The sequence below is a fragment of the Onychostoma macrolepis genome, chromosome 18 (assembly GCF_012432095.1).
Source record: "Onychostoma macrolepis isolate SWU-2019 chromosome 18, ASM1243209v1, whole genome shotgun sequence".
NCBI lineage: Eukaryota > Metazoa > Chordata > Actinopteri > Cypriniformes > Cyprinidae > Onychostoma > Onychostoma macrolepis.
The window spans coordinates 19,185,172-19,202,421 of record NC_081172.1 but is presented as its reverse complement, the minus strand read 5'-3'; the positions used below and the strand labels follow the sequence as shown (position 1 = coordinate 19,202,421).

Genomic DNA, 17,250 nt, shown 5'->3' with positions numbered 1-17,250 from the left:
CACGAATCTGGTCCGTGGCTTTCTGTCCGATTGTCATCAGAGGTCACCCTTCCATCATATTGACTCTCACACTACACAGACTGTTACACTTACACTGGACTTCAGTACCCACAATCCATTTCACTCTGATTACGCACACGGCTGCAGCCAATCACACTCTCTACATAAGCCATGGACTTCCGCTTTCTCACTGCCGAGTATTGTTTAGCGTTTATCACTCACCTAGTGATAGCTACATTATAGAGCCAGTCTAGTTTTCCCAGTCTCAGTTCATAGTCTAGTCTAGTCTTGTCTTGTATTGCCTATTACCCGATTCATGCCTGTGTATCTTGTATTTAACCCTTTGCCTTGTTGTTTCGGATTGTGTTTGCACCTCACCTGGACTTTGCTCGTGTTATTTGGATTACCCCTCTTGTCAAGCCCTCTGGATATTGTTTGCTGATCGAAGACCCACACTTGCCCTAGGAATACTCTTTGTCTTGCCTGTGTTATACCTGTTTGCTGGTGTTTCGACCCTGCCTGTGTTTTTGACCATGTCTCTGAATAAAAGCCCTGCACATGGATCCATATGTCTCTCATTCCTGTCGCCTCGTAACAGGTACACTATAATTACAAAAAAAGTTACATTGTAAATTCTGTTTACTTACGCAGTACATTGCAGGTTGTAATCTAAAGTGTTACCGAAGTTTACCATGGTGTTAAATGCAGCATGGTGAGTCTAACTTAACTGTCAATATTGGCGGTCCAAACAGATAACGTGTCAGGCAAACTAATGAACTAACTAACAAACTAATGAACTAAATAAATAAATAAGTAAATACATATTAAATGTTGTGACCAGTATAAGTTCTCATCCAATCCTTATTATCACACTGTAAAAATAAAGTCAAGCTGGGTGCATTGCATCATGGAATACAGTAAATAGCACATTGGGGACCAATGTTGTATTGGCACTGTTGTCTTATTGTGTCAAAAATATATAATAATCTTCTATGCATACAGAAGAAAAACCATACTATGGACACAATACATAGATACCTGAAAGGGATATTATTGGCTGATGACCATATGTGCATAGTTTATTTGTTTATTTATTTATTGTCATGTTGACTTTGATGTAATTAGGATGCATTAGGGTTACATTTTATGTGGGTTTAAGCCGCTTTCACAATTCTTATACTGAATTTAGGCAAGAAGAAAAGCTCAATTTTATTTAAATTTTATTTGATATGTTTGTTTGATATTCATAATTTGAAAAAGCAATGTAAACATTTTATAGGTTTATATTCTATTTAACACTTATGTACTGTTCCGGGTCAATTTGACCCGATTTGATTTTTGAGTTCTCGGAAATTTCAGTTAACTTATGTTTTGTTTTTGCTTTTTTTCTTTAAGTTTTGTGATTTTTTCTCATTTAGGGTCATGCACATGCATGCAAAGTATCAACACGCTGATGTGTTTTAACATGTCCACAAAAATTTTTGTTACGTTGGTACTGTTCCCTGGTCAATTTGACCTGCCTATTTTAATGTTCTAAGGCAACTCCACAGACCCAAAACAATAACATTTATTGGTTAGATTTTGTTAATTTGTGACCCTGGACGACAAAACCAGTCTTAAGTGTCAATTTTTCGAAATTGAGATTTATACATCATCTGAAAGCTGAATAAATAAGCTTTCCATTGATGAATGGTTTGTTAGGATAGGACAATATTTGGCCGAGATACAACTATTTGAAAATCTGGAATCTGAGGGTGCAAAACAAATCAAAATATTGAGAAAATTGCCTTTAAAGTTATCCAAATGAAGTTCTTAGCCATGCATATTACTAATCAAAAATTAAGTTTTGATACATTTACGGTAAGAAATTTACAAAATATCTTCATGGAACATGATCTTTACTTAATATCCAAATGATTTGGGGCATAAAAGAAAAATTGATAATTTTGACTCATACAATGTATTTTTGGCTATTGCTACAAATATACCACAGCGACTTCCAGGATCACATTTAGTTTTCTTTTACTATCTTATGAAGCTAAAAAGGTGTTTTCCCCCACTTATTTCAATGCAGAAAAAGATGGTAGCCATACATCAGCCACAGATGGTAAAAATTTGCTATCTTTTATTTTTTATTTTTTTTGAGTTTTCTCCCTTTCCCACGATTTCCTTCGGTTTTAAATAGCCTGTAAGCGCCGTGCGCATTTTACTTTCACTATCAAATTAGCGGCAATTCGGCGTCAAGCAGTTTGCTTGTAGTTCGTTTGAGTTTTCCCTCTTTCCCTCACTTTCCTTTGCTTAAATAGCTTATAAAAGCACTGTGCACATTTTACTTTCACTTTTAAATTAGCGGCAATTCAGTCTATCTGAAATACTATTTAACTCATGTTGTTTTTCTTGAAATTTTGTTACTTTTTTTCTCATTTAGGGTCAGGAACATGCATGAACATGCACTATTTCAGAATAACAGTGTTTGGCACCATATCACAAATGGAGAATCTATCATCAGTCACCAAATATGAAAATTAGAGTCCGAAACCTTTCAAATGATAGTTTGTCAAGTTTGTGAAGATTACTTTACCAAGATATCATGGTTAAAAAATGTGTAATGGCAAACATACCACAGGTGTGGGGGAGTGGCAGTCAAAAATAGTGGTTAAAAACATTTTTATAAATCAAAAATTCAGATATTCATATGTGTGATATGTGTGAAGAATATTGATATTAAAAGTTTATTGGTTGTACTTGATTGTATGATTTTATTATTATTATTATTATTATTTATTTATTTTTCATATCGTCATTTTTGGAATTACATTGAATCCAATATGGGTCGATTTGACCCGGACGGTACAGGAAGTCACCTGTTTTTGAACAGTACATGAGGGTTAAGTTTAGTTTACTTAGTGTGTTATTTTCTCATTGGCTTAAATTAAGCAAATATGCAGTTCACCAAGAAACACCCACAACATTAAATTCAGTGGATTGGGATCCAACAGCTGTTATATAAGACAGCACTAGAGGTTTTGTAGCCAGTTGAGGGTTTAGAATGGGGTTCTTACACACATGGCTTCTGTTCACACTAGTGAGAGCAGCCGACCCTCCATGCAAGTTATGGGGGTCTCCTGACATCCCTCAGCTTAGAAGAGACGGGGATGTAACAATTGGTGGCATCTTCTCCTTCCACAATAGCTGGGAGGAAATGATGCCCACATTCACTTCTAAACCAGAGCGGGCAAAATGCAAGAGGTGAGTGGGTAAGGAGAGCTGTCTTACCTTTCGCATTTTCATTGTCATTTGTTATTTTTAATTTATTTTAATTTTATTTTTAGTTTGAGCCTCAGAGAATTTCAAAATGCACAGACAATGGTATTTGCCATTGAAGAAATTAACAACAGAGCTGATATTCTTCCTGGTATCAGCTTGGGTTACAAAATCTATGATTCATGTGGATCAATAGAAATGGCTCTTAGAGCCTCCCTGTCATTAGTTAATGGAGACAATGCTTCTGAGTTGTCCTGTCAAAGACCTAACACAATCCAAGCTATCATTGCAGAAACATCCTCTACTCCAACTATTGCCATTTCTGCCACTGTTGGACCTCTGCATTTACCTGTGGTAAGTTGCTGCATCTTTACTCTAATTGCTTAAAACCCAAGCAAATATCTGTAACAAAATGTGTTATGCCATAATGTATAAAAACTACAGAGCATAGTTTTCTTACTAATAGATCACAATTCCTTTTTTTCTGGGTGAAAAATGCAGATCAGTCATTTTGCAACATGTGCCTGTCTTAGTGACAGAAAGAAACACCCCTCCTTCTTCAGGACTATTCCCAGTGATTATTACCAGAGCCAAGCATTGGCCAAACTGGTCAAGTATTTTGGCTGGACCTGGGTGGGGGCTCTTTGCAGTGATAATGACTATGGAAACAATGGCATGAACACTTTTATCAAAGCAGCCACAGAATTTGGAGTCTGTGTAGAATTCTCAGAGGCATTCTTCAGGACTGATCCCAGGGAGGAAATTTTGAGAATTGTTGATATTGTAAAGAAATCTAGCTCTAAAGTGATTGTTGCCTTTGTATCATACTCAGACATGGAAGTTCTTCTAGGGGAAATAGCTCAACAGAATATTACTGGACTACAGTGGATTGGTAGTGAATCCTGGATCTCTGATATGAACATTGCTACTGGTAAATGGCAACAAGTTCTTAGAGGGTCCATGGGCTTTGCCATCCCAAAAGCTGAAATAAGAGGCCTAAGGGAATTCCTGACTAATCTTAACCAGTCTTCAGACATACATCTGTATAAAGAGTTGTGGGAAACAATATTTCAATGTAAACTTCCCCCACAAGAAACTAGTGGAAACAGAATCATGTGCAAAGGCAATGAAAGTTTGAACAATGTGCAGAACCAGTACACAGATGTAACAGAATTACAAATTGCCAATAATGTTTACAAGGCTGTGTATGCTGTTGCTTATGCTCTGAACAGCATAATCAGTTGTTCAAAATGGAGCACAAACCAAAGCAAATGCCTGCAGAAGGTCAACAATACATGGCAGGTAGCATACATTGCATAGATGTGAAAATGGTCATGTCAATTGCACTCAAAACTGCATTCATTTATTTACATTAATTTATTTGCATGCTTTTACAGGTACTTAATGCCATGAGGGAAGTGAGCTTCTTCACTGAAACAGGTGAGAAGGTATTCTTTGATAAAAATGGAGATCCGGTAGCAAGGTATGATCTCTTGAACTGGCAGCAGGGGGAGGATGGGACAACAAAGTTTGTTAAAGTGGGTTTCTATGATGCATCTTTGCAACCAGAATTTCAGCTTTCATTTAACAACATCAGCATAGTGTGGGCCAAAAATCAACACCAGGTACTTTTTTTTTTTTTCTTTTTTTTTTTGTGAGCATGCCTATAGATTTGAAGTATCTTACATTACTGTAAACAAGAAGCAAGCTTTGTTGTAGAACAAATTGTCATGTTTTACAGGTACCTGTGTCTGTGTGCAGTGAGAGCTGTCCCACAGGCACTAGGAAGGCTGTGAAAAAAGGAAAACCCGTCTGCTGCTATGACTGTATTCCATGTGCAGAAGGAGAAATGAGTAATAAGACAGGTATGGTACAATAATGCATAACATCAATAAGCAAAAGTGTACAATCTAAAATAATTTTTATGTTCACATGTCCTCCTCAGATTCAGTGATTTGTCTCAAGTGCCCTCCGGAATTTTGGTCAAACAAATGGAGAGATACATGTGTCCCAAAACTTGTGGAATTCTTATCATTTGAAGATGTGATGGGAATTATTCTAGTACTGTTTTCTTTATTGGGTGTGTTTTTTACATTAGTTATTGCAGTAGTTTTCTTTGTACATAAGGACACCCCCATAGTAAAAGCAAACAACTCAGAGCTGAGCTTCCTGCTGCTCTTCTCATTGTCTCTGTGTTTCCTCTGTTCACTTACTTTCATCGGTCGGCCCACTGAGTGGTCCTGTATGTTGCGTCACACAGCATTTGGGATCACTTTTGTCCTCTGTATCTCCTGTGTTTTGGGGAAAACCATCGTTGTGTTAATGGCCTTCAGGGCTACACTTCCAGGAAGTAATGTCATGAAATGGTTTGGGCCGTTGCAGCAAAGACTTAGTGTCATTGCTTTCACTCTATTACAGGTTCTAATTTGTGTGCTTTGGTTAACGTTATCCCCTCCTTCCCCATATATGAACATGAATTATTACCAAGAGAGAATAATTCTAGAATGTAAGTTAGGTTCAGAATTTGGTTTCTGGGCTGTGCTGGGTTATATCGGCCTGCTGGCTGTCTTGTGCTTCATTCTGGCTTTCCTTGCTCGTAAATTGCCTGATAACTTCAATGAGGCAAAATTCATCACATTCAGTATGCTCATATTCTGTGCTGTATGGATCACATTTATCCCAGCTTATGTTAGTTCTCCTGGAAAATTTACTGTAGCTGTTGAGATATTTGCTATTTTAGCTTCAAGTTTTGGTTTATTATTTTGCATATTTGCTCCAAAATGTTACATTATTTTACTCAGGTCAGAACAAAACACAAAAAAACACATGATGGGTAAATAATAATAATAATAGTAATAACAATAATAATAGTAACAATAATGTCAAAAACAGTCATCTGAAAGTGTTTAATTCTGAATTTAGCCCTGATGTGCTACTAATTAAATGACAAAGTCGTAACATAATAATTTAAGTGAGTAACTTATATACTGTATATTCAACAAATTATCCCTGATTTTATGAAACCCTTTCAGCAGTATGAACAGATTTAATAAAATCTAAAATATGCTTTGTGAGTTCTTAAAAATGAAGATGTTTCATATCATCTGTGAAGTTTGTGAATTTGTGTACTATCAAATTACTTTGCACACACACACACACACACACACACACACAAATAAAATCAATTATAAATATTCAATTTCACCATCCAGTTGGGCAAATCAACCATAACTCTTTCAAAAACAGCCAGAAACCTTGGAGTTGTGATTGATGATCAGCTGATTTTCTCAGACCACATTGCTAAAACTGCCCGGTTGTGCAGATTTGCTTTATTCACAACTCCTCTTCAAGCTCTTGTTCTGTCCAGGCTGGACTATTGCAATGCTCTCTTGGCAGGTCTTCCAGCCAGTTCTGTCAAACCTATGCAATTAATTCAGAACGTGGCAGCAAGATAAATTTTTAATGAGCCGAAAATAATGCACGTCACCCCTCTGTTTATCAATTTGCACTGGCTACCAATAGCTGCTCGCAGAAAATTAAAGGCATTAATGTTTGCCTACAAAACCAACACCGGCTCTGCACCCCTTTACCTAATGTCACTTTATTGTGCCATCCCAAAGAGGCACAAAATCACTTTCACAGACTTTTAAATTAAATGTTCCCTCCTGGTGGAATGACCTGCCCAACTCAATCCAAGCAGCTGAATCCTTAGCCATCTTCAAGAATCGGCTAAAACACATTTCTTCCATCTTTATTTGACCCTCTAACTCTAGCACTCTCTATTCTAATTATATTTAAAAATAATAATAATAATAATAATAAAAAAATAAAAAAAAACTTTTAGACTTGCACTCTATTCATTTACTAACTGCTTGTTAAAAAATACTAAAAAAAACTAAAACTAGCTTCTCTAATCATTTTATATTCTATCTATTTGTTTTCTTTTTATTTATTATACAATTAACAAAAGAAAAAAAGGCCTCTAACACTAGCTTGCTCTATTTTTCTACTCTATCTATTTTCTTTTTATTAAAAAAAAAAAAAAAAACATCTTCTTGCGTGTACTGACTTGTTATAACACTTGCATATCATTGCTCTTCTGTTGATTTTGATTGCTCACATGCATGTATGTGTATACAGGTATATATATGTTATGGCATGCCATTCAGGAAAATTTGAGTATATGGAATGGAATGAAACTTGAATATATGAAATGGAAATTTTAATATATGGAATGAAAGTCTGAATATATGGAATAAAAGTTTGAATATATGGGACAAAACTTGAATTGGGTGGATGATTGACATTAAAGAGTTTATTTAAGTGAATGGTATCTTACAGGTAAAAAAAAAAAAAAAAAAAGAACACTTGCTTGTGTGAACAGCACATTTGTGTAGTTCTGTAGTAATCTACATCGATGCCATTTTTGTCGACAAATAAAAATGAGATGAAAATGCCCAGTCAGAACTGACGTCCTGTGTGATAGATGTGTACATATGAATTGTAACGTTCTGATCTAACCGCGGGAAAACTCTGCACTGTTGCACGTTCTACAGGCTCGAACAACAGTGCTTCAAACTGATTTGGAGCAGTTTGCAATAAATTAATAGCACACATTTATGCCAGGCAACTTCTTATGAACTATTGCTGTTTAAGTATAGCGATGTTTACTTTACAATTGTTTATATGGTAATGTGTTTTAGACGGTTGTAAGAATGGATATTTTATCTCCCTCATGAACTTGAATGAGCAGCCTGCAAATAAGAATTCTGGTGTATTTCGGTCTTGTTTCGGGGATTCCAGTTACAAGAAGGAAAGACTAAGGACATTATTTGACATATTATTCATTAAATAGATTTTACTATCAGGTAATTATAGTTAACTAGAACCATAAAAAAAGTATGCGTTAGGCCCTGATGAGCACAGAATTGAGCTCTTTTTTGTGTCTTTTTGCACTTGAATTGTCAAAAAAACACAATTATCGTATTGACCCGAATATAAGATGCCCCTGATTATTAGACGACCCCCCTTTTTCCAGATGTAACTTTTGGAAAAAGGCTTTTTGAAAACCAAATCTTGTTTTTTTGTTTTTTCTCTCTCTCTTATTTTCATATTGCATATTTTTCCTATTTTATTTTTTTGTTTTGAAAGTATGGTAAATGCTGGTAAAATGTACCAAAACTGACATTGAAAAATATACACTTTTTGATATACCATAAAAATAACAGGTAGACAATTTGAATTATATAACATTTAGGCTATCCATCTCATAGCAGCCTACCAAAATTTTATTAACAGTAGAAGTGAAATCTTATTTTAGTCTTCAAATCTGGGTACTGTGTTTTAAAATCACTTACAGAGGAAGTTTAGTCCCATCAGGTTAACATGACAGTCACGACTCGTGCCGCTGTAAGCTTTTCTTTTGTTTTCACTCGCGATCTTTACAACACACATTACATCACATATTTCATGGCACACTCGTTTTACACGTATTTAGCGCCACCTATTGTTCTGGGTGTATTATTGACATGTCAAAGTCTAGACCCCGAATATAAGACGACCGCATTTTTTCAGATGTATTCCCAAGAAAAAAACATTGTCTTATATTCGGGTCAATACGGTACATCAAACTGTCAGTTTAGTCATGTATTCAAGTAACAGTTGTGTGATACTTAAATGCTTAATTAATGCATTACAGTTAGCCAGTCGTTACAGTTTTTAGTCGAATAAATCTACTATTTTTAGTCAACTAAAACTAAAGAACTAAACTAAAACTAAAACTAAGACTAAAACTAAAACAATACAAATGACTAAAATATGACTAAAACTATAGCCTATGGCATTTTATTCAAAAGACTAAAACTAAATCAAAATGCTGTCAGAATTAACACTGTGTGAAATGTCTGAGATGATGGGATATCAAGATGATGGGATGTACACTCCAAACTGATTGTATTGTTTGGTATATGATCAGCTATTGGAAAATTTGAGGAAATTACATTATTAAAGTCATTCAGTTCAGAAAACTATTGCTCTGATAACAAGGATATAACTAGCTAACAGTATATTATTATTCATTAAATACTGTCAAATTTGCATTTTAATTCCATACACTGCAAATTTCATTCTATATTCAGACTTTCATTCAATATATTCGTTTCATTCCATATATTCATATTTCATTCCATACATTTAAACTTTCATTCAATATATTGAAGTTTCATTCCATATATATTCATATTTCATTCCATATATTCAGACTTGTATTCCATATATTCAAACTTTCATTCCATATATTCAAGTTTCATTCCATACATTCAGACTTCCTTTCAGTATATTCAAACTTCATATTATAAATATGCTCTGATAACAAGGATATAACTAGCTAACAGTATATTAATATTCATTAAATACTGTCAAATTTGCATTTTAATTCCATACACTGCAAATTTCAATCTATATAGTCAGACTTTCATTCAATATATTCAAGTTTCATTCCATATATTAATATTTCATTCCATAAATTTAAACTTTCATTCAATATATTCAAGTTTCATTCCATATATATTCATATTTCATTCCATATATTCAGACGTGTATTCCATATATTCAAACTTTCATTCCATATATTCAAGTTTCATTCCATACATTCAGACTTCCTTTCAATATATTCAAACTTCATATTATAAATACTATAATTTCCTGAATGGCATGCCATAATATGTATGACTAGTTTTTGTCACACACACACACACACACACACACACACACACACACACACACATTATCGCCTTGGAATTATAAGGTTCTATCTGACATTTTTGTCAAAATTGAGTTATTCACATATTCTTATTCTGTGACAACTTATTTACATTATGTGATGTTTTTATTTATTCATTTTTTTAAAGTGGTGTACATTTTAGGACTTTTTATTTAGAAAACAAAAAGGTTCTATCTACAAAATCGAACTCTAACTTGGTTCTATAAGGGTCTATCTGAGAATCAGCCAATCAGCACTTCGAATGCACGCAAGCTGACCAATCAGGATCAACGTTCTTTGTCATGTCGCCGGACTGCTCCGTAACAGCTGGAAAGATTAAACAACAATAATTACGTGTCTGCATAATCAATAAGTGCAATTCACCTTTATTCCACAAAGTGGCACTGTTTAAAACATAATGATGACGTGATTTTTCACTTATAGCGCATGCATAAAACAAACAATCATCTTCAAAAATTGAACTGGCTTCAATGGATTTACTGCCGAGCAATTACTGCATAATGAAATATAAGTGCCACAGGCGTTTGATGGTGGATGTGGTGAATAGCGATCAAAATGTTGTTTTTGAAGATGCTGAAAACGATAGTTTTGAGAATATATTGAGATCGTGAATATGAGCCAGATGCTGAATCGCTGAGGAAATGAGCTCTGACGATGGCAGTGATGGTAAAATCTGCTCTCGAACCCTTTTAAGCTTGAAAAGGTAAGAAAGTATGCTTATTTTATTCTTTTTTTGTTTTGTTTTTATTTTATTTTATGTTCTTAAAATATCAAGAGAGTTTGCTATTACAGCAATTAGAGATCCATCCGTGCATTTTTGTTCTGGGTCCAAAGTAAGTCTGCTAAAGACCCGAATATGTAATGATTGGCGAAATATTCATGAAGTTCAAAGTCTTAAAATGTCTTAAATTTTACAACATTAAGCCTTAAATATCAAATAGTCAACCATTTAAATGATGGGGTCTTAATTACAACAATAAATGTCAGCATGTTATCTCGTCCACTGATTTAAAGAGAAAGCCATTTTCCCTGTCCCGGTTTCTGTGGAATAAAGTCCTGGTCAGATGGATTAGAGTAACGTTAGCTGCCTTAACTGTTCCCTCAATAATGTGTTTAAGTACCCACTATAATCCTAGCTAAAATTAACATTAGCACTGAACAAAATATTTAGTATTGCCCTTTGTGCCTAACTTAACCAAGAAAAAATTATTTGTCCTAAAATATGGAATAAATGTGATAAAGAAAGCATTAGATTTACCTTTCTCATACATGTTGACACATTGTTACAACACTAATTTTATGTTTTAAAACAAATTATAAAAAAAACTATTTGTATTTCTTGAAAATTGTTGCTTCAATTAATGTTTTGCAAGATCAATGACTTTTAGAATTAAAAGGTTCTATCTGCATTTGACCTGTTCCAAAAATCCCCATTTAACATTTTTGATATTGTACATTTAGAATACATTTAGAGTCTCTGTCATTTTCATGTAGGAAAGAGACTTGTTCCTCATATCATTTTTGCTATATGGAATGCAAAAATTTTAAAGCTCAATATCTCAAAACCGTTTAGAATGCAGATAGAACCTTATAATTCCAAGGCGACGATATATACACACACACACACACACACACACACACACACACGTGTGTGTGTGTGTGTGAGAGAGACCCTGGACCACAAAAAAACAGTAATAAGGGTCTTTTTTTTTTTTTGGAAATTATGATTTATACGTCACCTGAAAGCTGAATAAATAATATAATCATGTAAAATCAATATATATATGTTTGTGTGTGTGTGTGTGTGTGTGTGTGACCCTGAACCACAAAACCAGTCATAAGGGTAAATTTTTTGAAATTGAGATTTACATATAACCTGAATAAGTAAGCTTTTCATTGATGTATGGTTTGTTAAGATAGGATATTATTTGGCCAAGTTAAAACTATTTGAAGATCTGGAATCTGAGGGTGCAAAAAAAAAAAAAAAAAAATCTAAATATTGAGAAAATCGCCTTTGAAGTTGTCCAAATGAAGTCCTTAGCAATGCATATTACTAGTCAATTCAGTTTTTATATATTTATGGTAGGACATTTACAAAATATCTTTATGGAATATGATCTTTACTTAACATCCTAATGATTTTTGGAATTAAAAAAAAAAAATAGATAATTTTGACCCGTACAATTTATTGTTGGCTACTGCTACAAATATACCCCTGCTACTTATGACTGGTTTTGTGGTCCAGGGTCACACACATATAAAATATATACATAATGATGTATGGCAATACATCGTCTGTCATGGGTGTAAAAAAAAAAGCTTTGGTCTATAAAAAGAGTGTTTGAAGGGATGTGTTGGCCACTGAGTGTTTGAAGGGATCCAATCCACAATGCTGATTCTGGAGCTACTACTGCTCTTATCAGTGTTGATCAAAGCAGAACAGCCAGACTGTAGGCGACAGGGCAAAGCACATCTGCCTGAGTTCATCAAAGATGGAGCTCTAAAGATCGGAGGCATCTTCACATTTTACACAGGCTATACAGGGGTCATTCCGCAGTTTACCCGATTACCTCCACAACCAAAATGCAAGGAGTATGTATGTCTTTAATGCAAATTGTTATCATAGCGTATTGTAATGCGTAGGACTGAATAATGCATTGGTGTTTGTGTTTTGCTTAAAAAGAAGCAGTACTTGCTTGTATGTGCTACTTTTTTCCACTCTTCCTTTAACGAAAAAAAAAATGTCTCTTTAGTATCAATTATAGGGAATTTAAATTTGCATGCACTATGATCTTCGCAATAGAGGAAATAAATAAAAACCCAAATATACTCCCAAACCACACACTGGGGTATGAAATCTTCAATGCTTGTGGATTCTCTAATATTCTTCAATCTGCACTTTCACTGTCCAATGGACAAGATGCCGTCTTTGATGAATTAAACTGCACCAAGGCCAATACTGTACAGGCTATAATAGGCCATTCAGGATCCACTCCAACCATTGGGTTTGCTAGAATAACTGGCCGATTCCACATACCAGTGGTAAGATGTCATCCAATTATATTATCTTCCTATACATCAAGTTTACCAGTAGTATGCAGGTATAAATGAAGTTTGTATATATATTTATTTTTTTCAAGTTTTTGTTGTTACTTACTCTCTCTGTAAAAAAAATATATATATATATATCACATGAAAAAGCTAAACATATATTATACAGATAAGGATGTTAAAAAAGTTGTCGTTTACATAACTAATGGTCTGTTCACATGAAGAGAAAAACATGTACTAAATTTTTTTTCTCTCAGTCTCATTCATGCTGTGGTCACATTTGTATTTGTGTTGGCACAGATCAGTCATTTTGCTACCTGTGCTTGCCTAAGCAACAGAAAAGAGTTTCCTTCTTTCTTCAGAACTATTCCAAGTGATTACTACCAAAGCAGAGCACTGGCCCAGCTGGTGAAACATTTTGGTTGGACATGGGTGGGAACCTTAAGCAATGACAATGATTATGGTAAAAATGGCATTGCCACATTCATTAAGGCTGCACATGAGGAGGGAGTCTGTATTGAATACTCAGAAGCTTTTGAAAGCACAGGATCAAAAACGTCATTAACAAATATCGTAGACACTATCAGAACCTCCACATCTAAGGTAATAATGGCTTTCATGTCGCACAGAGAGATTAAGATACTGGTGGATGAGCTATACAGGCAAAATATTACAGGGCTGCAGTGGATCGGAAGTGATGCCTGGATTACAGATGGCTCTTTAGTAGATAGCCAAGGCCACACTTTGCTAATTGGATCTATAGGATTCACTGTCCGCAATTCTCAAATACCTGGATTAGGCCCTTTTCTACAAGATGTTAACCCATCTCAGTTTCCTAAAAGTATGTTTCTCAAGGAATTCTGGGAAAATGTTTTTCAGTGCTCACTGAGCCCAAATATAACACAAAGGTCATGCAATGGCTCAGAGCACTTAAAATATGTCAAACATCATTTTACTGATGTGTCTGATCTGAGATATGCCAATAATGTCTACAAGGCTGTATATGCAATTGCTCATGCACTGGATAATCTATTGTCATGTAAGCAACAAAAAGGCCCATTTGCTAATGCCACCTGTGCCCAACCCACTACAGTACAACCCTGGCAGGTAAAATATCTTCTAAATAGAAAATCTAAATATCTAACTTGAAATATATGTAAACATCCAAGTAAAAGGCATGATTAAAAAAAAAGATGAATTAATTTATTATTAAGTACATTTTAATCAATGTAGTCACCATATGGTGTTATCAATTTACAAAAAAAAAAAAAAAAATCCTTGTTTTGCCATTTCAGATTTTACATTATCTGCAGACTGTGAATTTCACCACGAATGGGGGAGAAACACTGTTTTTCGATAGCAAAGGTGACTCCCCCGCGAGATATGAACTAGTAAACTTACAAAAGGCCACAAAAGGCACGATGGAAGTAGTCACAATTGGCTACTATGATGCAACTCAGCCTCGTGGGCAACAGTTTACTATGAACAATGTCAACATCATCTGGGGAGGAGGCCTAAGGACTGTAAGAGTCTCTTTTCAAATTAACTCACCAATCAAAACAAAATCCCCAAGTGCACATGTGATGCAGCGATGCATCACAATGGCAAAGACAAACATGTGTAAACATGTACAAACATGTCACACAGCATATTATTTTTCTATTGTTGTTCAAGTAGATTTCCCCTGATGTGTGGCAGGTGCCTGTGTCTGTGTGCAGTGAGAGCTGTCCCCTAGGCACTAGGAAAGCGGTGCAGAAAGGAAGGCCCATCTGCTGTTTTGACTGTATCCCATGCCCTCCAGGAGAGATTAGTAACACAACAGGTAATGCTTGTTTAATTGCTATTTTAACACTTGCAGTTCATCAAAAGAGGATCAAATGGAAAAGCTTTACAATAATTTTAATCTAAATGATCAAATAAACTGTCCTCAAAACATTATTTAAAACACTTACATCTATTTTTTAAAGGAGTGGTAAATGATCAGTTAGTAGTATATGATTGGCTAGAAGAGGCTTAATTGAAATAACAGGCTCATTACTATTGCAATTCCATTTTTCACCCACACCAGATTCATCTGACTGTGTGAAGTGCCCTTTTGGATACAGGTCCAATAGCAGAGGTGATGAGTGTATCAAAAAGACAGTGGAATTCCTGTCATTCACCGAAATCATGGGTATCGTTTTAATGATGTTTGGGTTACTTGGGGCATTTTTAACTATGTTCATATTTGTAGTATTTTTTCACTACAAAGACACACCAATAGTAAAAGCCAACAACTCAGAGCTGAGCTTCCTGCTGCTCTTCTCATTGACTCTGTGTTTCCTCTGTTCACTTACTTTCATTGGTCGGCCTACTGAGTGGTCCTGTATGTTGCGTCACACAGCATTTGGGATCACTTTGTCCTCTGTATCTCTTGTGTTTTGGGGAAAACAATAGTGGTATTAATGGCTTTTAAAGCTACACTTCCAGGAAGAAATGTCATGAAATGGTTTGGGCCTCTTCAACAGAGAATCAGTGTTGTTGGCTTTACTCTTGTACAGGTCCTCATCTGTTTCTTTTGGTTAACAATATCCCCACCTTCACCATATATGAACATGAGCTATTACAGAGAAAAGATAATCCTAGAATGCAGATTAGGCTCAGCTGTCAGTTTCTGGGCTGTGCTGGGTTATATTGGTTTACTGGCTGTATTGTGCTTCATTCTGGCTTTTCTAGCTCGGAAGCTGCCTGATAACTTTAATGAAGCCAAATTCATCACATTCAGCATGCTCATATTCTGTGCTGTCTGGATTGCCTTCATACCAGCTTACCTAAGCACACCTGGGAAGTTTACAGTAGCAGTGGAGATATTTGCCATTTTAGCTTCCAGTTATAGTCTACTGATCTGTATTTTCATTCCAAAATGTTATGTTGTCCTGCTAAGACCAGGTGCAAACACAAAAAAACATTTACTAGGAAAAATGCCACATTAACCTGTTAATATGGTATAAAAAGGATGCAGCATAAACATAACACTTTTAACTGAATTAATTTAGCTGAATATACAAAAAACAAACAAAAAAAAACAACAACAACAAAAAAACACTAGGTCACATCAGACATCGAAGGACTCAGTGAAGACCTGAACAATTTTCAGTCTTTCAAGTAAATGCAACAAATATTATCTCCCTCTAGTGGAAAAAAAAAAAAATGGTTATAGGACTACTAATGCAATAAATTAATTGTATCATTCTCTCTCTTCCGTTTCTCACACTGTAAGTATGTTAAGTCATTATCAGACCTTTATGGGTGAATATGATAATATGTGTTTTTTTCTTTCTTTTTTTTTTTAAATTTTTTATGATAAAGTTATGACAGCTTGTGGCCAGTGATAATGACATTGCCACTGCAAATGTTTAACTGCCAAAATAATGACATGTCAGCTTCTCAATTATTGTACTGTAACTCAGAAATTCTCTTAACTCTTACTACACTGAACTTTACAAATAAAATGTATACCAAATATAAACCTTGTGCATGCCTCCATTCCCATGGAAGACCTAAATAACACAAAAGGCCTTTAAAAAAATCAGTTCCCAAACTATCATATTTTGGTGTTTAGGCTAATTATAGAAGGTATAACAACAGCCAAAAACAAATTCAGGACTGGTGGGTACCTTGCCATATGGACTTTGGCAAGGGAATAACAAACAAAAAGCATGCACATCCTCTGGCCTACATAGAGAGAGAAAAAAATGCATTTATGAATGGCAAGAGACATCAGGGATATTTCAAATTAAACAACGTTTTGGGTGAGTAGCCCTGTCAAGACAACATCTATTGTCCTGTCAACTTCCTCCTGCCCCATTGCTCTTTATCTTTTTTTATTATTATTTATTAAAGCAAATATTCAGTCAACAGTAGGTTAAACATGATTTTCAGAGTAAATTTACATTCACTCAGACTCATTTAGATAAAATTTTATAATTAATGATCATTGGGTGAACTATCTCTTTAATGTTTTTATTAATATGGAAATTATTATTATTTTTATACTGCCAATATGTGGCTTAAATGTCTTGATTAATGAGTAAGTCACTCATTCATTGGTTTGTTCAAATGGCTGATTCATTCATGAATTAAGTAAATGGCTCTCTTTATAAACAGGCCATTGA

The 17,250-nt window shown here is 34.8% G+C and overlaps 2 protein-coding genes across 2 annotated transcripts; both read left to right on the top strand.

Moving 5' to 3' along the window:
- Positions 1 to 3,049: 3,049 nt before the first annotated feature.
- On the top strand, positions 3,050 to 6,105 carry LOC131524039 (extracellular calcium-sensing receptor-like). The gene is made up of 6 exons (XM_058750764.1): positions 3,050 to 3,249; positions 3,333 to 3,618; positions 3,766 to 4,566; positions 4,662 to 4,889; positions 5,006 to 5,129; positions 5,210 to 6,105. Exons 1-6 carry the CDS (start codon positions 3,050 to 3,052, stop codon positions 6,103 to 6,105), a joined length of 2,535 nt encoding a protein of 844 aa, XP_058606747.1.
- Positions 6,106 to 11,867: 5,762 nt separating this feature from the next.
- On the top strand, positions 11,868 to 15,664 carry LOC131524040 (extracellular calcium-sensing receptor-like). Its single transcript, XM_058750765.1, has 6 exons — positions 11,868 to 12,637; positions 12,799 to 13,087; positions 13,397 to 14,203; positions 14,392 to 14,619; positions 14,795 to 14,918; positions 15,165 to 15,664. The coding sequence occupies exons 1-6, from the start codon at positions 12,435 to 12,437 to the stop codon at positions 15,530 to 15,532; spliced, it is 2,019 nt and encodes a 672-aa protein (XP_058606748.1). The 5' UTR covers positions 11,868 to 12,434; the 3' UTR covers positions 15,533 to 15,664.
- The last annotated feature ends 1,586 nt before the right edge of the window (positions 15,665 to 17,250 follow it).

What these genes read in the sequence shown, in the direction of transcription:
- LOC131524039 (XM_058750764.1), top strand. Translation starts at nt 3,050, where the DNA reads ATGGGGTTCTTACACACATGGCTTCTGTTCACACTAGTGAGAGCAGCC. An exon ending in GGGCCAAAAATCAACACCAG is followed by an intron (nt 4,890 to 5,005) that starts GTACTTTTTTTT and finishes CATGTTTTACAG; the next exon opens with GTACCTGTGTCTGTGTGCAG. An exon ending in AGAAATGAGTAATAAGACAG is followed by an intron (nt 5,130 to 5,209) that starts GTATGGTACAAT and finishes TGTCCTCCTCAG; the next exon opens with ATTCAGTGATTTGTCTCAAG.
- LOC131524040 (XM_058750765.1), top strand. Translation starts at nt 12,435, where the DNA reads ATGCTGATTCTGGAGCTACTACTGCTCTTATCAGTGTTGATCAAAGCA. An exon ending in GGGGAGGAGGCCTAAGGACT is followed by an intron (nt 14,620 to 14,794) that starts GTAAGAGTCTCT and finishes GATGTGTGGCAG; the next exon opens with GTGCCTGTGTCTGTGTGCAG. An exon ending in AGAGATTAGTAACACAACAG is followed by an intron (nt 14,919 to 15,164) that starts GTAATGCTTGTT and finishes CACCCACACCAG; the next exon opens with ATTCATCTGACTGTGTGAAG.